The 23,068-nt window shown below is 43.6% G+C and overlaps 3 protein-coding genes across 4 annotated transcripts; 1 reads left to right on the top strand and 2 right to left on the bottom strand.

The window, feature by feature from the left end:
- Positions 1-32: 32 nt before the first annotated feature.
- Positions 33-1,026, top strand: rmi2 (RecQ mediated genome instability 2). Of its 2 annotated transcripts, none has more exons than XM_035397881.1 (2): positions 33-457; positions 619-1,026. In XM_035397881.1, exons 1-2 carry the CDS (start codon positions 142-144, stop codon positions 762-764), a joined length of 462 nt encoding a protein of 153 aa, XP_035253772.1. In that variant the 5' UTR covers positions 33-141; the 3' UTR covers positions 765-1,026. The 2 variants fall into 2 exon arrangements, with proteins under 2 accessions (XP_035253772.1, XP_035253773.1); XM_035397882.1 differs by having other exon boundaries at positions 41-445.
- Positions 1,014-10,005, bottom strand: litaf (lipopolysaccharide-induced TNF factor). The gene is made up of 4 exons (XM_035397880.1): positions 9,520-10,005; positions 6,202-6,503; positions 4,992-5,148; positions 1,014-3,318 (listed from the first exon to the last, which is right to left on the bottom strand). The coding sequence occupies exons 2-4, from the start codon at positions 6,497-6,499 to the stop codon at positions 3,210-3,212; spliced, it is 564 nt and encodes a 187-aa protein (XP_035253771.1). The 5' UTR covers positions 6,500-6,503; positions 9,520-10,005; the 3' UTR covers positions 1,014-3,209.
- Positions 10,006-11,104: 1,099 nt separating this feature from the next.
- LOC118217076 lies at positions 11,105-19,697 on the bottom strand. Its single transcript, XM_035398873.1, has 15 exons — positions 19,476-19,697; positions 18,977-19,320; positions 18,683-18,829; positions 18,295-18,525; positions 18,107-18,211; positions 17,801-17,896; positions 16,666-17,004; positions 16,373-16,519; positions 15,826-16,062; positions 15,624-15,728; positions 13,782-15,413; positions 13,190-13,528; positions 12,671-12,997; positions 12,464-12,568; positions 11,105-12,160 (listed from the first exon to the last, which is right to left on the bottom strand). The coding sequence occupies exons 1-15, from the start codon at positions 19,603-19,605 to the stop codon at positions 11,105-11,107; spliced, it is 5,340 nt and encodes a 1,779-aa protein (XP_035254764.1). The 5' UTR covers positions 19,606-19,697.
- Between the last annotated feature and the right edge of the window lie 3,371 nt (positions 19,698-23,068).

Genomic DNA, 23,068 nt, shown 5'->3' with positions numbered 1-23,068 from the left:
CAGGCTTTTGTCATTTCCGCCTATATCAGGCAAGCCAACTGCAGACCAATTTCTACTCGAACACGCCCAGTCTTTCCTTTACGCGCGCTGGCACTACTCTCAAAATGGTATGTGGACGTTAACATAAGATTCCCCCGTATTATGGATGTTCCCGTGAAGTCTCCGGGCGACAAAAAACGAAGTCCTCCCATCAAAGTTCTCTCCAGTCAGCTTAGAGAGGGTAAAGTACATTTCGGGCCGAATGGGAAGATCGAGTGCACTATAAAAAGGCTGGGGCAGCGGAATACGAGTCCGCTGCGGGAGGTGTCAGTGGTGTGGATGCAGGGGACTGTGTTGGAGGTGAAATCAGACCACAACACCACGGTGACGCTCATCGACGAGACCGGGACTTTCATGGTCATTGGCGCTAGTAGCATTCCCCAGGGGAAATCTAGTGTCCTCTCCGGTGAGTTCACAGGTTCGTTAACGAGCCGGTAGCAGTTTCACTTTTCAGGCTTTAGTAGTACACAGATTATTTTCATTATCGCAGTGTGTGCTTATTCTACGAAAAAGACCAGTTTACGATTGGATAGGATCTTGTTCGTGTGAAATGACTGCGAAAGTTTTGTTACTCTCCAGGCAAATACGTAATGGTGATGGGTATTCTCCAGTCCTGCACCCCGGAGCCAGTTCTCCGTGCGGTAAAGATGGCAGACCTCTCAGACAACCCGGTTCACAGGAACATGTGGAAGTTTGAAGTGGAGGACCTACAGCAAACCTTGTAATCAGCTCCAGAATAGTAACCGTAGGGCCTGTATTATCCCAGCGCTCTCGTTAATTGATGTACATATTTACCAACCTTGTTTAAAAAAATAAAATAAAAAAATTGTCGTACTTAAATTTTGTGAAATATGTAAGTCAGTATATCCAAATTTGTTTATACCTAAAACTAATCTATCTGGTCTTTATTGACGAGGAAGAACAAAACTTTGCAATTAGGTGGTGAGCCAACACAAGTCAAAATAAAAACATGCATCTATAAAATTATATTTATTTGTGTGCAAGAAAGTTTCTGTTTACACTGCCATATTAAACAATGGTGAACAATGGAAAAGTGAACATTAATGACACAAATACATTTATGGGAGCCAGTAAAAAAACATGGACCCAAACTATATAAACAAACTTAACAATCGTGAACTACATTAACATTTAAAGTCTGGTGTCAGGTACATTTAATATTTTTGCCATTAACTGACTTTACTAGTCCTAAAAAAAGAAGTGATTTTGTGGCACTTCATCTCTTTGCTTAATCTATTTAATAGTCTTATGTGGAAAACAAGACAGTATTCATATTGAGAAATTAGAAAATAAAAAACAGCAGCTTCGCCAGTGGGAAACAAGGAAATTGAGTAACTCTTAACATTGTTTAGCTGTATATCTTACCACCACCAAAACTGCATGTCATTCTAGTCAGCATCCCTCTTTTGCTCATTTTTAAGACCCACTTCATATCAGGCTGGCCTGCACCCATGTCACTGAAACTTCAGGTACACTGTAATGGCCAGTAAGTGCAATGGCACTGCTGTGGAACACTCTATGGTTGCGCGGGTTTTGTAATCGTATAAAGGGTGAGGGCTGATTCGCGGTTAATGTAGAGTTGGGTTTAGGATGTGTGTGAGCAGAGGGGTGTGCTATGAAGTGGCATTATGGGTTTCACAAGCTAACTTAAGCTTTAACCCTGGTCTGGAAGAGGTTCTGTTCAGGCTATCCGATTGAAACAAATAAAGCATCGTCCTTGTGTAGGATCACAGCGTTTGGGGTGTTTTAAAACGGTGGAGATTTTGAGACCTGGGGTGCATTCCAGCCACTTATTTTTTTACCTTCTTGCTTCCTTTCCTAGTATGGAAGGCCAAATGGGACAAAAAAATACATGAAATTTACATCTGGAATCATGTGATGTCACATGGGCACATTCCAATCACTCATTTTATTCGCCATTTGTCTCTGAGGTCCTTGACTGACCCGCAAATCGATCAAGGTGCGCCATCTTTGAGGACATTCCAATGTCCTAAATGCTCCTCCAAGGAGCTAGGAGGCTCCTGAAGAATTCTGGAGCAAGGAACCACGAGTGCATCCTTTGTGGAAATATTTTTTTGGAGTGCGTGACGTATAATGATCGACCTGTGGATCCACCTGACGTTGACACCGTGTGATTCCATATGTCAATTTCGCGTATTTTCAACTTATTTGGCCTTCCACACTATGTGATAGCCCAATATTTTACAATCCACCCCATTATCTCATAAATAGCTGCATATTTTTAGGAGGCGCTCCACCCTAACTTCACAGTTTAGATTACTATAATATAATAATATTATGATTAATAATAATACATTACATTACAGGCATTTGGCAGACACTCTTATCCAGAGCGACGTACAACAAAGTGGTAATAATAATAATAATAATAATAATAATAAAAATTGAATTTATATAGCACTTCTCAAAACACAAAACATTATAAAACTGTCAACTATTTCTAACTGTACTCTTTTTAAATGAAAGCAACATTTTTTGAGATTTTTTAAAAATGTACTCTGTATGTTGCACGTCTTCATTTCACTGAAAATAATTTTGGGAAGAACCTGAATTTCTTTGGAAAAGGCCACCATGTATACATTAAACAGTCTGCTTAAAATTATCTGGCTCTGCTAATTTTCTAAGCATTTTCAAAAATGATCCTTTTCCAATAATATAATCTTCATCCAGTTGATTGAAATATATGTAAAAGTTAAATTCAATAGCACTTCATTAATTGTAATTAAATTACAATGTGTTTACTGTTCATATAGTCAGTTTGAATTCAGTATAGTATTCTGTTCACTCGATTACGTTTTCTTCATTGACACAAGTGCTTAGTTCTAGAAGTTTCTGATGTCCTTGACAGTAGGGCAGGGGAGCGCAACAAGGGAAGATCCGTTTCAGGATTTTGTGCCAACTTCTGCTCGTATTATTTAATTAATTTAATCATATCTTGATGTGGCATTTGTATAAGCTTCAGCTACAGACGCAGACTGCAAGTGTATACTAAACATTTTACTCTGCTCAAGTAGAAGAGCGAACCGTCAGTTTATAGGGGCATCAGAAAACAAAAACTAAGGTAACTGGTTGGAAGGAAAACCAGCATGCCTGGTAGGACCGGAGTTGTGCACCCCTGCTGAAAGGCATTACAGGCGTCTGTACACTCCCAGGACGTTGTGGCAGTTTGGGCAGCAATGTTTCACATCCTTCAGACTGTCCGCACAGAATGGAATCAGGCAACATCCGTAGATACAGCTAGAATACAAAAGGAATGGTTCAGCATAATCAGACAATGTAGTATAGGAATAATAACAATAACAACCATCAACAGTTAAAGCATAATTCCACGTTTTTACCCCAACCTGGGCCATTTTTGTAGCACTTTCCATCATTCCTATTGGTTCTCACAGTATTTTTTTCAGCCGCTTCATCGTTAAGGGTTTTTTTTGGGGGTGGGGGGGAGGGGGTTGGGGGTTTGGTACAGCCCACCACACAACATATTTTCGGCATTTTAATAATTTGTAAATCTTCTGACTGCTAATACTATCTCTATGGAACACGATGGATTGTTTTCCCCCATCTGGGGGCGTGGCCTATTCTTGCATTGTTTCCATGATCATGGCTGACCCCGCCCCTTTCATGTTGACAGTTAGGCAGAGTCGTTTTGAAATAAACACACAAACGAATACGAGTGGAAATGAATTTGCCTTGAAATAAATACGCAAGGAAATTAATAAAAGAGCAAATGTGCAAAGTGTCGGTCAGGAATAAAAATGTCATGAAATAAGAGACATACAATGATTAATATAATTAATGAATGATATAATGTGCTTCCCTAAATATATGAATATAGGGCAGACAGTAGGATAACAGGTTTAAATTGGACTTGTTAGAGGTAAATTGAACCTGTATAGTATCTTGATATGACCCATAGACGCCGTTGCGAACCAACTGACATGGAAAAACCTCTAAAAAAACTAAAACCTTGATGCCTAAAATCAGAACCAAAAGGAATGATGGAAAATAAAACCCAGGTTAGAAAAAAACATAATTAACCTTCAGCTGCCAAATAAAGGAAACACTTGAGTAACTGAAGAATACAAAGTATATTGAAAGCTGGTGCTTCGAAATATTATGTGGTTAATTAAGCAAATAACATCCCAGTATGGTGATTGTTGTGTAGAACAATGCTAGCAGATGCAGTTGCCCATTATTTCAGCCACCACGGCTAGAAGAGAGGGTGGTTGCTGTGGCAGGTTTGACTAGCTTTACCCCAGGATGTCCTGTAATTTTATTTATTATGTATTACTCCTGTTGTTCTAATCCAGCACAAATCTCCCATGTCTGTAATCTTCACAGATTAGAAGAGTGAAAATTCAGCCCAAATCCAGCCCGAAATGCCTACTGTTTTTGAGTCAAACTCATACGTCTGCAGATCATACTAATCTCATGTGAATAGCAATCTCTGCATAAGCTATTTTTTCCACTTGAATTTTGGTTCCAATTATCTTTATTTTCACACCTTTACCAGTCACATCCAGGACATAGTCACTGACTGGGGTGAAAATGCAGGGAATCCCTTACGATTGCTCCGCTGCAATTACCCACATAATTACAATGAAATGCCACTAAAATAAATAACACGTTGCAGGACCTCCTCAGATAAAACTTACCCCATGCAGAAGGGGCTTCCGTTAGACAGTTTGTTGAGAACTTTACAAAGAGGGACCCTACAGTTGTTGTTTCCTTTATTTTCACAGTTAACTGTATAACAGTCAAAATATCAATCACGCTAATTAGAATCGCCATTAGTTATTGAATTGAATCAAAATTTTAACTTGTCACTTGAAAAACACTCATGGAAAATTACGGGGAATTTTTCCAGTATCTGAATGGGATTTCAGTGAAGCTCGGAGTGTTGCGCTCACCCGAAGAAGGACAGGGCCAGGCAGCTGAGCCAGGTCATGGTGCCGCTGTGGTACTCCATGCGGCTGAGCACGAACTGCGCGCAGGCGGGGCAGTGCACCTGCACGGGCCTGTCCCCAAAGGCCACACCCGGCTGCACGTAGATGGTCTGCACGGACACTGAGAGAGGGACGCGCGAGAGCTTACCGACGCGTTCGGCAAACTCAGCGACAGCGTTTATGCGGCCCACACTGTCCAGCAAATACACTCCAACACCGTGTAAACTACAGATCCAAGTTTGCTCTTTTAGCAACGGCACCGTCAACGTCTGGTAACATTTTTGCCATTAGACCAGTGACCACAAAATGGGAAGGAAGATTTAATTACAATTCGATTTGGACCAATTGAAACACACAAATATATGATGGGTCTGCAAAAGATTGAGCACCCCCAGACAAATTGCATGGTTTCTTGATTTTCTAAGTGAAAGGAAATGAATATAACCTCTGCAGGGTACAAACATAAACGTGGCATATTTCTGTAATTTTGAATGCACAATTCTTTTTTATTTGCGTATTACAACCTATTGAAGATGTGGCATGTGCAAAAGTTTGGGCATCTTGTTAGTAAGCACTTAATATATCAACAGAATTGCAGACTGTTGCAAACTTCTGCACTGAAAACACAGAAAAATCATCTGCTGTTTCCCAAACAGTAAAACCGGGTTCACTGTTCCTTCAAAACAAGAAAAAGATAGAAAAAAAAGATTAAGCAGATAAAATCTAATTGTGTTATGTTTACATTTGCACCCTGCAGAGGTTGTATTAAGTTCTTTTCACTTAAGAGATTCAACAAAACATGTTTGACCAGGGCTGTCAAACTACTGCATACACTGCACACACAAACACTATACAATTAAAGGAAAAACACGCTAGACACTTACAAATCTAAACACACTATTCACAGACACTATGCACAGAACACACAGACACTCTCACGCTCACTCACACCTATGTATGGGTCATGCTTGAACTGCAGTGGCATGTGTACTTTGCAGCATGAAAACCAGTTTAAAATAAAGATTCATTTGATATATAAAATTGTTAATAATCTAGGTAGTTAATAACGCAGGACCATAAAAATTGACATGGGGAGCACATCACCTGGGTAAAACCTAAACGCTGAAACCCTTAACATCCAGTACAGGCAGCAGCAGAGGGTAGAAGAACTTACCCACAGGGCTGGTGACAGGGGGGCCAACAGGCTGAGGAGGGTACGGGCACTGAGGCACCTTGGCGTAGCCTGGAGGAGGGGGGGGCCCGGAGGTGTAACCCTGAGGAGGGGGGGGCCCAGAGGTGTAACCCTGAAGAGGGGGGGGCCCAGAGGTGTAACCCTGAAGAGGGGGGGGCCCAGAGGTGTAACCCTGAGGAGGGGGAGGGCCCAGGTGGTAATGAGGAGGGGGAGGGGTTACCATGGTTTCTTCATAGGAGGGGGGCTGCGGGAAATCCATAAGTGGCGGCGCAGTTGCCATGGCACTGAAAAACAAAGGAAGACGTACTTAATGTGAAGAAACTGGAAGAACATGGCACCAGAGTGGCTGCTTTAGCACACAGCGAGTACAGTGACAGAGTGGCAGCTTTAGCACACAGTGAGTACAGTAACAGAGTGGCAGCTTTAACACACAGCGAGTACAGTAACAGAGTGGCAGCTTTAACACACAGCGAGTACAGTGACAGAGTGGCAGCTTTAGCACACAGCGAGTACAGTAACAGAGTGGCAGCTTTAACACACAGCGAGTACAGTAACAGAGTGGCAGCTTTAACACACAGCGAATACAGTAACAGAGTGGCAGCTTTAACACACAGCGAGTACAGTGACAGAGTGGCAGCTTTAACACACAGCGAATACAGTAACAGAGTGGCAGCTTTAACACACAGCAAGTACAGTGACAGAGTGGCAGCTTTAGCACACAGTACAGTGACAGAGTGGCAGCTTTAGCACACAGCGAGTACAGTAACAGAGTGGCAGCTTTAGCACACAGCGAGTACAGTAACAGAGTGGCAGCTTTAACACACAGCGAGTACATCAGGACAGTGGCTGCTCTAGCACAGAGTGGCCAGGTTAAGACATAACAGAGGCATTAACAGCTAATACTGAGCTTAAATGGCCAACACTATGTCCAAGAAAACACTTTTACTCTATATAGCCTATTTTCAAGAGAACTGGAAGTGCACTTCAGTTTCCAATTAATTCCTTTGAAAATACAAAATTGCATATCTTATGGATTAAAATATTTTATCATCAGCACCAGTATGTGAAATCGGGTATTAAAAAGGGGCAACCCACTTGTGGTACAAACAGCAAAACAGGCCTAGCCTATAGGCTATGTGAAGGTACTGAGAAAAAAGTTCTGCAGTAAAGTTCAGGTTACAGCTTAGTGTGCCATTAAGCTTATGATTTCTGCACATCTGCCTCTTCTTGCTTCTACAGAGACACTATTATCCGCTGTTTGTCCCCCATATGCCAACGGAATATAACAGCAAAGAAAATAAAACACAAACAAAGGTGAAGATATGAGATTACAAACAATTTCACGTTTTATCCCATCGTAAGTTAGTTAGGCCTAGTTCTCACAGATCCAACTTCAAAATGTGGTTCCAGTCAAAACTAATGTCAGTCATCTGCATATATATATGACAATCCCTATGCAATGGTGTCAGAGCTGTCAGACATGACCCAACTTTACTGTAGCACGTTGAAATAGGCCTATGTGCTGTTGAAAGGACAGTTCACTTTCTGGGGTTTTAAGCGTGGTAAAAGTTTTTAGTGTATGTTTTCAATCGGGCCACACAGATTTTGTCTGTGATGAAGGACATATTAGATGTTTTCTTAAGTTTCTGATGTCCTGTCAGCTTTACAACGGGGCACCAGAGGGGTGTGTGGTCTAAAACAAGAAAATACACATAAAGTAACTCCAAAGCAGCTTGCACAGTGACATTTCACCTCCTGAAAATGTAGATATATGCATGCAACCCAAGACCGCTGCACTCAAGGAAAGAAGTTAGCATATTTACATTGATCATTATTTTTAAAATTTTAAATTAAAGGCTATGAAATGAGTCTGTTCATATAGGCTATACAGCCTTTGGAGCCATACAGCAAGTGGTTTTGCAGAGGGGACTGGCTTGCCCCTGAGTACATGCTTATTCAGAGATGCACATAATGTGGGGTTATCAGTCAAATTGTGAAAGAGTGATACATTTTTGATCTATCTGCTTCTTAAAGCTGTTCTTTTTAAACTGGTTGACAGATGATTCCCTATTTTTGTGTGTGCAACAAATTAGCAGATGATCTTTACAAATTGTAAATTCTAATCTATTGTTTTGTGTGTGTATAAATAAATTTCAAACTGTTCATAACACCCCGCTTGACCTTCAGTTTGTGTTAGGCTAACGATTTGGTTTTATAATTTTGTAAAACCGAATGACAGTATTTACGTAGGTCGATACCAGCGCTCTTGGAGAAAGTAGGACGACGTTTTCATTTCAACCAGGGTGTCCGACCTTTCACGTGTGCCCTCTGGTCTGTCTGGTTGGTAGCCCATTCATCTTCCATGGAAATTAGGAAGTTTATACATGTAATGTAGTCCTGTGCGTTGTATCCATTGGTTTAAAGTTGCGGTAAGTATTCTCTTGACGTCACCTACACGAACCATTTTAGGCAATTCTAGAGAAGGACGCGAGTGAATTTCCCTTCCTTAACCCAGGGGTATCAAATCTTACCCGAAAAAGACCGATGTGGGTGCAGGTTATTGTTTTTAGCGCATAACCAAGACACCCGAGTGTACTTACCAACGTCGATTGAAGACCACGTTAGTTAAATAGTCAATAATATGTTGTAGTGAAACCTGCACCCACACCGGCCGTTTTCGGATACGTTTTTACACCTCTGCCTCTAACCAAACCATTAAACCGCAAATACATTTCAAAATCCAAGAAAGTGAACCATCCCTTTAACTACAGAATGTGCTACTGTTCTCAAACACTAGCCGGCTATCCAGCAAAGATTTAGCCTAGTAGAATGTAGCAAAAGAAAATTAATATTAAATTAATAAAAGCAAGCCTTCGGTTTTCGGTTGCAACGTTGTACATAACGTTATCTGGTAAACGAAAATAAATGATACATAACCATGACCGATAGGTTAAGAATCATCACCGGTTTACAGTAGGCTAAAGTGTCACTGAACTGAAAGCTAACTTTTCTAATTGCATACGTGAATAACATGCTGTTTGGCATGTGCATGTAGACTATAATAGCCTACCTAACTCAGAATGGCAGTCACATCTTGAAGCTAATGCCATTATAATAGGTAAAGTACATGAGCAGATTGTCGAATCCAAAACTTTACTTTCGTTTAGTTCTATTTTGTAAATCATTCGTTTACCAGAAATCAGCCGCCTAGTTACCGACATCTTTTCCAGGAAGTCGCGCAAGCCCAGTCAGTTTGTCAAAACAAGAAAGTATGTAATCCAGCAAACTGTCTTTGCTTACCTGATCCTTCTGTTGAGGTTTTATAATATAGAAAGTCCCAGAAAGTAAGTCCTCTGCTATTTCACGTCGTGCTCTTAAAAGATAGGAGTGAGAAAAATGCCAAAAGACTTGGCCACTTTCATCAGTGAAAATGTTACGTAATTTCTTCCTCAAACAACTCGTGGTCACGTGATTTGCTCCGGAATTCTTTACGTTCTTCGTAGCTAAACCCAGTTCAGTGGCTATTGGCTAAACCTGTTGTCTAATCATATAGCCCCGAAAATGGCCTGTACTACAGCACCATACACATGAACACATGACTATGATTCAGCTTTACTAGAAATACGGTTACGCATTACACTACTTACTGAATTCTATATATTCAATAATATTAATTGACTATGTTACTAATTATTAGTAATTATGTAGCCCAGCTATCCCTACTAACAAAATGTGGTTGTGGCGACGTACTATTAACGTCCTCTATTGGTCTCGTAACGTTTTCGTTACGTCTCAATTTACGTAGTATTACCGTAAAAACGTAAGACCAGTGCCCCGTCGCGGCCACGTCGCAAAATAACGTTGTGGATACGTAACAGGGCTGTATCTGAATCAGCCTCCTAACTAATGTGTCCTCAAAATACATACGGTCTATTAAGCATACTGCATACTGTTTAGTGTGCACATTTTAGTATGTGATGGGCAGTATGCAAAAATATCCTCCATACTAATTTCCATCTGTGCTGTGGAGGTGTCAACATAGAAATATCATCATTAAGTCCACAGCCTGGTCTTGTACATCCCAAGGGTCTTTGGTTCCAGTATGTGGCCTGAAAAGCTATGCATTAACAACAATACTTTCTATATTATGAATGCAACCATAACTACACTTTCAGCCCAGGGATCACTCTCCCTTCCCTGTGTAATCGAAAACCACATTAAATAATTGTTTACGGTGGAATGTTGAAACTGGAGCATTTCCCTGTTGCCAGCTAATTTAAATGATTGATGTTCCGTTAAATCAGAGGTGCCCTCTTTATCTATGGGCTGGTGTGGATTCAAGGCTTCGTTCAAGTCCATTACAAAAGCATCAGGATACTAACTTATGGTCTTGATGCAAAGGCAAGACAGGTGAACCGGGTGGGGTAGAATGAAGGCCTGCATCCACACTAGTGCTTCTCGGATAAGCCTGAACTTGAGTTGAATAGAAGTCATTCCTCTTGGTTTCAGGGTTTTGGCTGGGTGAAAGATGGGAGATAGCAAATGCTGGTCACAAGGGTTCATTAGAGTGAAACAGGGATTTCGCAGAAATGACTTTGCACTGTTAAAAACTAAAAACTGATCTGTACAAAAACGTTAAGTCATTTTCTATCCTCATGACTGGAATGAGATGGTATGTTAGGTTTGTATGTGTACTTGGTTACCAGGGAAGTATCATCGAATCAGCTGTTTCAGCTAAGGTCCTTTATGGCTAATTTTTAGCATAAATACTTCAGTTAAGAAATAAGTACTGCTACACATTTCAGCAAGAACATTTTTATTAGGCAATTGTTTACATGACACCAACAATTGTATTGATGAGAATTATACCACAATGCCATCTCTTTCAGCCTCTATAGCTAAACCTGGAGCTATGAACTGCCTTGGTCTCAAGCTGTTGGCTATCGCGGCTCCAAGCAGGGTGTGGCACCCCACGACCCCAGCGTTCCTCTCCTCTACGGTCCTGACGTTCGACATGACCCCAGCGTTCCTCTCCTCTACGGTCCTGTCGTTCCACACGACCCCAGCGTTCCTCTCCTCTATGCTCCTGACGTTCCCCATGACCCCAGCGTTCCTCTCTTCTACGGTCCTGACGTTCCACATGACCCCAGCGTTCCTCTCCACCACAGTCCTGTCGTTCCACACGACCCCAGCGTTCCTCTCCTCTACAGTCCTGTCGTTCCACACGACCCCAGCGTTCCTCTCCTCTACGGTCCTGTCGTTCCACACGACCCCAGCGTTCCTCTCCTCCACGATCCCGGCGTTCTCCACGGTTCCACTGCTGTTCTCTACCGTAGTATTGCTGTTGCCCACGGTTGCAGTGTCCCTCTCCTCCACGGTCCAGATGTTCTCCGCGGCTCCACTGCTGTTCTCTACCGTAGTATTGCTGTTGCCCACGGTTGCAGTGTCCCTCTCCTCCACGGTCCAGACGTTCTCCGCAGTTCCACTGCTGTTCTCTACCGTAGTATTGCTGTTGCCCACGGTTGCAGTGTCCCTCTCCTCCACGGTCCAGACGTTCTTCGCGGTTCCACTGATGCTCTCTACCGTAGAACTGGTGTTGTCCACGGTTCCAGCGTTCCTCGCCTCTACGGTCCTGCCGTTCCACACGACCCCAGCGTTCCTCTCCTCCACAGTCCCGGCGTTCTCCGCGGTTCCATTGCTGTTCTCTACCGTGGCCTTGGTGTTCCCCACGGTTCCAGCGTTCCCCTCTACCGCGGTCCTGGCGTTCCCCATGGCTCCATTGCTGTTCTCCAGCACGGCACCTGGGGTCCCAGTTGTTCGCCTTGGCTCGGAGCTGCTGCTCCACCTTGGACCTCTCCTGCTGGGTCTCCAGCTGGGCATCACTGTGGACCTGGCTGATGGTTTTGGGCCCCTGGTTACTGTTCTTAGGGGCCCATTTATTCTGGGAGGGGGAAGGACAAATCAGATATTTGCTGTGTAATCTTCCACAGGTAGATACATACAGTGTTGCCCAAGAGATTAAAATAGAAAGGGTAAACAAATATAGGTATGACAGTAGCTGCATTATTAACCAAAGTACTTAGGTGAGTTGTTGCTTAACTTAACTGTCGAAGACATCACAGTCGCCTCAATGAATGACAGGTGGAAGGAAATGAAAAGTCAAATAGAGAAGAGCGGGACTGAACACAAGTGGGGTGGAGCAGAGATAATTAGGGGTGGGGTTCAATAAAGGGGGGGTCAGTACCTGTCGCAGGTCCATTAAATCTTGCAGCATGAAACGGATTCTGGATGAGGTCTTTCCCTCCTTCAGGATCTGCTCCATTTTACGCAAGTACTTATCGATATGGCACTGCAGACACAAAGAGGAGATGGACAGTTAGAGTATGTGTGTGTCCATGTGTGTGTGTGTAGATTTCATTTTTGAGAGAGCTACGGCCATGCTCTGCGGTACCTTGTTTTTATCCCAATCCAGGTTCCTGCCGATGGTGGACAGCAGACAGCACAGGCACTCAAGTGCCTTCTCACCCTGGTTGTCCAGCAGAGTGGTAATGCACCTGTGCATTAGGAACTCCTCTGCCATCTCCAGGTTGAACAGCTCGCCCAGGAACTTCACGTTCCCGAGCGAGCGCCGGTGGCTGGCGGCGACGTTAGCCTCAAGCTCCTCTTTCGGTCGCAGAGCGCGCTCATTGACCAGATCAAACTCCACCCAGCAGCGATTCAGAATCGCCAGATGGAAATTAAGAGTGGCTTCCAGGCAGTCGTTGAGGGGGGCATTGAGCTGAGGGAGAAAGGACACCAGACCCATGTTTAGATCCAGGATTCTGCTGATGACACTGGACAGTCGGAAAAGGTTTGCGAAAGTCCATACAGACAGATCGCATGGGTCTTCTTATTTTCCCATTACATCATATAAAAATATATCAGCATCAAGTCTAGATGAATGATACTGGTCAGACATGGGCTGACTCACCTCCTTAAGGCGGTGGCACATCTTGGCATAAGTGCTGGCAAACTTGGGCTCGAAGATGGCCTTCTCGAAAACGATGTCGACAACGCCCTGGAGGCGTTCCGTGGTGTCAATGTTGAGCTCGGCCACCTGATTGACCAGCTGCTCAAACTTCTCCGGCGTCAGCTTGTTGAGGATGCTGCGCATTCGACGAAACAGCTCCTGAGTCACGGTCTTCTCAGGGTCCTGCTCAACCTTGTCTTTTTTAATTGAAGGCCTCCAGGCGTTTTCCACCTTGTGGAGCTTCACATCCTTGCTAAATGAAACACCGCTGATGATTTTGTGTGTTCCACTGTTCTGGACCTGCAATGAGATTCCAGGACCAAACATCTCAGAGGGCTGAGGGGCCTAAATCCCTGTTAACCTTGCCCCAGCTCCGTAATCAGTATGTCATTGTGTCAGTGTCATTGAACAAGGAGGACCTAATTAAGACCTTAAACTAGAAGGTACGTTCATCTATGAGCTGTGCACACAGGAAAGCAGCTTCTTCAGTAACATAAATTCTGAAAATTTTCTGCTTTTATATGAATATTCTAAAATGAGGTTCTGTTCTCACCTTGGGGATCTCACAGGACTGACTGGTGTCCACGGTGGTGAAGTTAGCGGACACCGTGTCCTCTTTCACAGCTGGCTCGGTGTCAATTGCCACAGCTGGCTCGGTGTCATTCCCCTCCACAGCTGGCTCGGTGTCATTCTCCACAGCTGGCTCGGTGTCATTCTCCACAGCTGGCTCGGTGTCAATTGCCACAGCTGGCTTGATGACAATCTCCTGCACAGCTGGCTCGATGTCAATTTCCACAGCTAGCTCGGTGTCATTCCCCTCCACAGCTGGCTTGGTGTCATTCTCCACAGCTGGCTTGGTGTCATTCTCAACAGCTGGCTTGATGACATTCTCCTGCACAGCTGGCTCGGTGTCATTCTCCTGCACAGCTGGCTCAGTGTCAATTTCCTGCACAGCTGGCTTGGTGTCATTCTCCTGCACAGCTGGCTCAGTGTCAATTTCCTGCACAGCTGGCTCGGTGTCCTGCACAGCTGGCTCGATGACAGTTTCCTGCACAGCTGGCTCGGTGTCATTCTCCTGCACAGCTGGCTCGATGTCAATCTCCTGCACAGCTGGCTCGGTGTCCTGCACATCTGGCTCAATGACAGTTTCCTGCACAGCTGGCTCGATGTCAATCTCCTGCACAGCTGGCTCGATGACAGTTTCCTGCACAGCTGGTTCGATGTCAATCTCCTGCACAGCTGGCTCGGTGTCATTCTCCTGCACAGCTGGCTCGGTGTCAATCTCCTGCACAGCTGGCTCGATGACAGTTTCCTGCACAGCTGGCTTGACGTCAATTTCCTGCACAGCTGTCTCGATGTCAATCTCCTGCACAGCTGGCTCGATGACAGTTTCCTGCACAGCTGGTTCGACGTCAATTTCCTGCACAGCTGGCTCAGTGTCAATCTCCTGCACAGCTGGCTCAGTGTTAATTTCCTGCACAGTTGGCTCGATGTCAATCTCCTGCACAGTTGGCTCGATGACAGTTTCCTGCACAGCTGGCTCGACGTCAATTTCCTGCACAGCTGGCTCAGTGTCAATCTCCTGCACAGCTGGCTCAGTGTTAATTTCCTGCACAGTTGGCTCGATGTCAATCTCCTGCACAGTTGGCTCGATGTCAATCTCCTGCACAGCTGGCTCGGTGTCCTGCACAGCTGGCTCGATGACAGTTTCCTGCACAGCTGGCTCGATGACAGTTTCCTGCACAGCTGGCTTGACGTCAATTTCCTGCACAGCTGGCTCGATGTCAATCTCCTGCACAGCTGGCTCGATGACAGTTTCCTGCACAGCTGGCTCGACGTCAATTTCCTGCACAGCTGGCTTGACGTCAATTTCCTGCACAGCTGGCTCAGTGTCAATCTCCTGCACAGCTGGCTCAGTGTTAATTTCCTGCACAGCTGGCTCAGTGTCAATCTCCACAGCTGGCTCGGCCTCCATTTCCTGCACAGCTGGCTTGGTGTCAATTTCCTGCACAGCTGGCTCTGATTCATTGTGGATGTTGGTGGGGGCATAATCGGTTGTCACAGGGGCGGTGTTCCTGCTCTCCTCAACCTTCCTTATTTCCAACTGGTTCTCAAGCTCGGCCTCTAGGTGGACCTGGTTGATGGTTTTAGGCACCTGTTCATCCCTCCTGGGGACCCAGTTATTCTGAAATATGTAAAGAGAAGAGAAGCTGTTACCTAATCCTCCATTACTACTGAAGAGATGGAGAGGGGGAGGGGGAGGGGGAGAGATAAGGTAGAGATGACAAAATGGTAAGAAATTATGACACTCACAGGCAGGCGAAAAAGAAGGAAGGAAATGATTTATAAACACCCATGAACTGAGAGCTGCAACTGAGGACAAGAGGCGTGTTACCTGTCTCAGATCCATCACATCTTCTAGCATGAAGCGGATTCGGGAGGTGGTCTTCCCCTCATTTAAGATCTGCTTCAGCTTGCTGAAACACCCGTCCAATTGAGGCTGCAGATACAGAAGGCAAGAGTGAACATGCATGCGTTTCTGGGTGTGTATACAACAAGTGTTCATGCATTAGAGAGTTAGCTATGTAATACAATACCTTGACGTTCTCACAGTCCAGGATCAAGCCAGTGGTGGTGATCAGGCAGCAAGTGCACTCCAATGCCACCTCGCTCTGGGTGTCCAGAAAGGTGACGATGCACCCAAGGATGACAACGTCCCTCACCATGTCGAGCTTGAACAGTTCCCCAAGGAGCCTCATGCTGCCCACTGCCCGCTGGCGGTGGGCGATGACTTTGGTGCCAAGCTCCTCCTTCAAATGCTGCCTCCCTTCCTCCTGGACACAGGATGAGGTGGGTGAGGAAATTGAGGTCAGAGAAAGAGGAGGCAACATCAGTAAAGCACACAAAGACATTTGAAACTGCTCATTTCAATTTATGTGACTACTAGACTGGGAACATGCACCTTCTGCTTATCATTGACTTTGTCCATTTACTAGGTGATTGGAGCATGCAAATGATTTGATCCAGACAGGCAATGCTCTTACCCAGTCCATACCCCCTTTCCATTCCCATTACAAAACCATCGATATCCTTGGTTCCGAACAATGCTCTAAAGTCCATTTACACAACTCCACCAGTGGTTACCATGTCAGTAGCATTCAGGTTCTGCCATTCCTTCTCCAGCATCTTGCCGTCTCCATTAACCTTAAAAAACTCCTTCCGACAGAGATGGAGCATCAGCAACCGGAAATTCAGGTTGACTGCCGGATCATCATTGCAGGGGACAGTGAGCTGAGAGACAGAAAAGAAAAAATCAGATTCCAGAACCTGCTGAGGAATCAAGTATGAGACTATGGCACCCCTTTAGAAGTAAAGGCCTATCTGTTAGTATAGGCAAGCTCTAAAGCATATAGCATAGACAAGACTGGTGTACTCACCTCCTTAAGGCACTGGCACATCTTTGCATAGGTGCTGGTGAATTTCAGCTCGCAAATGGCTTTCTCAAATATCATGCTACCAATGCCCTCAAGGCGATCCTCGGTGGTCATGGAGAGCTCAGTGACTTGCTTCATGAGCTGCTCAAACTTATCTGGCGTCAGCTTGTTGAGGATGCTGCGCATTCGGCCAAACAGCTCATGGGTCTCTGCGGTCTCTGCGTCCTGCTCCACCTTGATGTTCTTAATAGAGGGCCTCCAGGCATTGTCCACCTTGTGGAGCTTCACGTCCATGCTGAATGAAACACCGCTGATGATTTTCTGTGTTTCATTGCTCTGGACCTGCAATGAGATTCCAGGACCAAACATCTCAGGGGTCTGGGTAGGGCACAACAGGCAAGGACATTTAACCCAATTTGGTGTACCTGCCCCAGCTCCCAGCAAGAAGTGTTTGCCCCTTTTGAAAACAAGCTTATTATTTTGGATTGTAATACTCAAAAGCAAGAGAAGAGGGAGGTGTATTTCCTAAATTTTGTGAAAAACAGGACGAGTGGTGGAACAGTACATAAATATTGTCATTTTGATTTAAGAAATGGATTTTGGCAACTGTTGACTAGATAGCTATTTGTTTGATATCACAGCTACCCAAATTTACTTGTAAAGTTGTGTACTACTACCTAGGTTTTGTAATGTTGGTGGGTAGCTAGCTACCCAGACGCGTTTCTAGTGTTAATTACAGCGAGCTGGTGTGCACAATCGTATTACACACGTAATTTTTTAAAGCCTATTAGCTAACTATATAAGAGCTACCAACAGTTGCCATGTGTTACATAAGACAATTTATGTAGTTCATTCATTCTAAAATTATCACAATATATAGGCCTAACATGTTGGCTAATAATTTGGCCAGCTAAACCCTCATGTTCTATCCACAAATATTATCTATCAACATGAAATATTATATTATTATCTGGCTGACTGCATATTTCAGTCAGTGATGATGCCCACCAGTGCACTAGCCACCTTCATCCAATCTTGCTATTTGGTAGCATATGGTATTAATTGGGTTCACAAAGATGAAGCTAACGCAACACTGTGTAGCATGAGATTGAGTATGAAGGCATTTGAGATAAAGCACCGTGATAACCTCCAGCTGGTTCTCCAGGTTGGTTTCTTCATGGACCTGACTGATGGTTTTTGGGCCCCGTTCACCCCTCCGGGAGACCCAGTTGTTCTGTAACACACAGGAAAAGAAGATGGGTACCTGTTAGCTTATCCTTCTGTACTAACCTAAGAAGTGGAAATGGGATTGATATGAAAAATTAAGAGTTGACAGGATGGAAAAAATGATGAGGATAGTAAAGAAGCAGAAGAGAGCAAGGAAGGGTAGAGTATTTCTAAATGGTGAACTGAAGGTTAGAACTGAGGTCAAGAGGTGTGTTACTTGTCTCAGGTCCATCACATCTTGCAACATAAAACGGATTCTGGACGTGGTCTTCCCCTCCTTCAGGATACTCTCCATTTGAATGAAGTACCCATCCATTCGGGGCTGCAGATACAGAAGGCAGAGTGAACATGCCTGTGTTTTATACAATAAGTATAAGCTTTAGCTATAGCCATGCAGTATAATACCTTGATGTTCTCGCAGTCCAGGACTGGGCCAGTGGTGGTAATCAGGCAGCAGAGGCACTCCAATGTCTCCTGGCTCTTGGTGTCGAGAAACACGGCAATGCAACCATGAATGATGACATCCTTCACCATGTCGAGCTTGAATAGTTCCCCAAGGAACTTCATGTTGCCCACTGCCCGCCAGCGTTGGGCGACATCTTCAGATGACTTCTTCAGATGCTGCCTCTTGTTGTCCTGGATGAAGAATGGGGCAGTCAAGAGGAAACATCTCAGTACAACAGTTTATTTTTATTTGCAAACCACATGTTGTGAGTACCCTGGTCTGTGTGACTGCTTGCACTAAAGTCAGAACGTGTCCCCACACTGTCATCCACACATCACCCGTGGTTACCGTAGCAGCCGTGCTGGGATCCTGTTGGTTCTCTGCAGATGTTGTTGCATTGTCATGGAACTTGATAAACTCCTTGCGGCAAAGATGAAGCATCAGCAGATGGAATTTTAGGTTCTTTGATGGATCGTCACGGCAGGGCACAGTGATCTGAGATGGAAAAAAGGATTTTTAGGAAGGAACACCTTTGGGTTTATCCCAGAACCTACTGAAGGAACACACGGCAGCAAAGCTTATACAAGACAAGACAGCACGTGGCTTCTTCCTTCTTCAATGCATAATATTAGACACACTCACCTCCTTAAGGCAGTGGCACATCTTGGCATATGTGCCGGCAAATTTGGGTTCAGAAATTGCCTTCTCAAAGATGATGTTGCCAATGCCCTCAAGACGATCCTCGGTGTTCAAGGAGAGCTCAGCGACTTGCTTCATCAACTGCTCAAACTTCTCAAGTGTCAGTTTGTTCAGGATGCCGCGCATTCTGCCGAACATCTCCTGGGTCACGGCCATCTCGGGGTCCTGCTCCCCCCAGTTCTTCTTAACCGATGGCTTCCATGCAGTCTCCGCCTTGTGAAGGTTGACATCTTCACTGAAGGAAACACAGCTGATGATTCTCCGTGTTTCCGTTCTCCTGCCTTGCTCTGAAATTCCACAAACAAGATTTAACGAGTTATAGCCTCCACAGCTCAGCATAAACAATAAATGGTGAAACAAAGTAAACACAATAAATTACACCTAAAACACATCAGTTTCTAAAGTTAAAAGTTGAAACTTGTTTGTAAATCACCCTGCCTACCTCTCCTCCTACGAATTTCATCCGGGACATCTGGTGGTGTAGTGACCAGACATTGGAGCTTCAGGAGCTCCTCCCGGGAATACAAGATCCGGGCAGGGACCCTGCTGGCGATCTGGTTGCGGCCGACCATGCACCGATCTCGTTTGATGTGAAATTCTCAGAAAGCTGGAATGGGGTACAGAAGACAAGTTTAACCCAAAAACAACACCCTGTTCAAGTCTGTTTACCCCCTTTATGTAGCTGATTTATTTAGTCATTTCTCTCAAAACAACAGGGAAATTAAGAGGGAAATTATGACAAAAGTTTTGTAAAATGAGGATGCATTGTGATTTTGATTTAGGCCAGCTCTAGCCTGATCAGGAGGTTTTAGCTATTCATATGCTATGCAAATTCATAAATAAGCATTAATACAATGTCTGTATAATGCAGACATTGAATTCAGTGTCTATAGCTTTTCTAGTAGTTTTGCATGCCTAACTGCATAAAGTTTATAGTTAGCTGATAGCTAGCTAGTATCACTACTAACTAGGAGTACCAGTTGATGCCCACAATTACAAGCTACACAAACTAGCAGTTATGGGCAGTTAGTTTAAAAAAGTCACCATACAGTTAGCAGAACGTTTTAGCTACCTGTTTGACTTAGAAAAATAAAATAGCATTTCTTCATAGCTAGACAGAAGTTGTCCAAGGGATGTATGTACTTTCAGTACCACTGCACATGTGTTACTGAGGTACTTATTTTCTTATGAAATGAATAAATAATTTCTTAATATATGAATTAATTTCAGTTTATGGCCAATCAATATGATAGCCATATATCTAGTTATTATAATGTATGCATCTGTGCTAGTTACCTAGCCGTTTCAATCCAGCCCTGGTAATTTATTTGCTAGAAACTAAAATTCCTTTTTGGCTTTACAAAACCCAAAGTGAGAGATTTATCCAACTTTGAAGAAATTTCAATTTTAACAGTACGGGCTGCCTATCAAGACTGCATAACATAAGGCATAGCAATTAAAAAAAAAAAAAAAAAAAAAAAAGAAACACAACAATTTTCCTCATGAATACATTTTGTTAATATACTACAGGCTTGTGCTAATGACCAGTTAATGTCCCAAATAGGTAAACTTACCTGTTTTCATTCAAAAATGGTGCACTTAAATGAAAATCTTCTTTGAATTTCCAATACAATTTTTTAAACGAATCTCGCCAACTTCCCATCAACTACGTTATAAACGTACCGCAATATATAGACGTCACCAATGTTAGAATATTGCATCACAGTAGGTAACACGCCGAAATCATTCTGTACTGTTACGTCACGTCACACCGCGTTCTGTGTTGTCATGACAATCTGGGATGCGTTCTGTACAGTTGAGCATTCGTTTTACCGTGGTTTACGCAATCATGCATTTCAGCGTCGGTGGGGTACCCTAGTCACAGATGGAAGTCAGACACAGCTGCAGCAGATTGCGTGTATGCTAAACCCTCGCTTTAGCCCTGCAAAAAATATTTGTATCGTTACTTACTTCAATTGTAAATAAGCAGGGATACGCCAAGCTCTGTTAGCCTATCATCCTTGTAGCAGACAGCCTTATTCATTTTTAAAATATAATTTTCTGTCAGTTTTCACCAAGCAACATTTTAAATCTTTCTCTCTATCGTCCCTCACTTTTATGTTGTGAATCATAGTGTGATTAAAAAACACAGCTCAACTCCATGAGGTGATTTTATCCCCCAGCATGCATGCTTCCAAGTGTGAGAATGCTGCAACGGGAGAGGGAGACAAGTAGAATTTGCAAGGTCAAGCCCTTTTTTCCTCCCTAGAGGAATCCACACATGAGGTCCTAATGGTGCTGCAGCACCGGCACATTTTGCCCCTCTGGAACAAATGCACATGCTTATTACGAGCTGTGTTGTCAGCGGTTCAACCCTTGTCACACTTGTCTCTCCCACCCTCTCGCTCCCCACTCTTTCTATCTCTCTACCTGTCCAATAAAGCAGACAAAGCCCTAAAAAATCTTATATATATATATATTGCACAATGACACTGAGAGGCTGTGTATGTTTGTTAATTGTTACAATTGATTTAAAAATGATAGTAAATTTGTGGCCCTATGCATATTTTGGGTATGGTCATGGTTAGCCATATTTGGCCATCTTTGGAATCAAAATTCCCTTCGGATTTTCACACTAAGACATCCTAGATCACACATGCCGAATTTGATGAGAATCAGACAAACACTGCAGGAGAAACCTTTGTTTAAAAAAATCAAAAATCAAAATGGAAGCAAATCAAACATGGCAGACTGTATTGGTCCTATGAGAAAATTTATTCAGAATGAAGAGGCATACCTGTGGAAGAAATTTGGTGCATGTATGTTAAACGGGATGGACGTAGTAATTTTTCAATGTTGCAATTTTGCACGTGGCACTGTAGTGCCTAGAGTGTCAGTTGCATGTGTCTGATGCACAAAGCATTGGCAGTCAGGCTGGACATGCCTGTCAAACTCTTAGCATGGGAAAGGGGTTAAAATGCAGCAAAAGGAAGAAAAATAATAATAAGAAGAATATTCTTTAAAAAAAAACAATAGGGGCCCTACTCACCGTTAGTGCTTGAGCCCCTAATTAGATCATGTGTGCCAGCTGTCAACGAAATATAGGTCTATTGTATAATCATCATCTATCTATATTTTGACCTAACTGAAGGAGTTTCTGGCACTGTATATCCTGTACTTTAATTGAGACAGTTGGAAGTGCACTCATAGTGAAGAACATCAAAAAGTCTTAATATTCAGGACAACATCATTTCCTGTTCGAAAACAGACAGAACAGAGTTGCCCAGATGTTTTGTACTGGAATTGGCACCAGGACGCTTGCTATATAGTGCTGACTTTGTTGGTTTTAAATAACATTTTAGATAGAATTACCGTCAAACGACCTCAATGCCTCCAGAACCATGTCCTCCATTTAACTTTTAAAATGTCAATTATATCAGAAACAGAAAGAATGCATTTCCCATATTAATCTAATGGTAGAATACCTGGTCTAAATCATTTTGTGCTATTGCTCTATCGCACTAACACTCCATGCAACAAATCACTCTGGATCGCATGTTAGATGACAGGCGCAGAGCACGTGTGTTCGGGGTTTAACTGTGACTGAAAGCATCAGACCCTTGGGTGTCACTCACCAGGAACACGCTTCTAAGCAATACTCGTAACGGTTGAGATCGAGCTGGTCACTCAATACAGGTAGGCTATTTGGGGGACTAACCTGTAGCTAACGTTTGCTAGTTTAAGTTTAGCTTAGTTTAGATTTGTTTTGTTTAGCTACGCTGAGCAGCAAGCAGCAGCTCTTCCTTCAGTTGTGGCTGGTGATGTGATGGATCAGAGCTACATTCTCTACTTTGGATTTACTGCTTACTAAATACTTAATTGTGACACTGCTTTTCCATATGCACGTTTGTTAGCCAGATAAAATACTCATAATTAGCAAACTTACTTTATGTTAACGTTAACTAACTCCAGTTTAAAACACCCGAATGAGAATTGCGTGAGAATTACTGGACGGCCGATGTAATTAGCAAGCAT

This window comes from Anguilla anguilla, chromosome 17 (genome assembly GCF_013347855.1).
Source record: "Anguilla anguilla isolate fAngAng1 chromosome 17, fAngAng1.pri, whole genome shotgun sequence".
In the NCBI taxonomy this organism is placed as follows: domain Eukaryota; kingdom Metazoa; phylum Chordata; class Actinopteri; order Anguilliformes; family Anguillidae; genus Anguilla; species Anguilla anguilla.
Note: the sequence above shows the minus strand (reverse complement) of the source record. Positions and strands in the feature narration are given on the sequence as shown.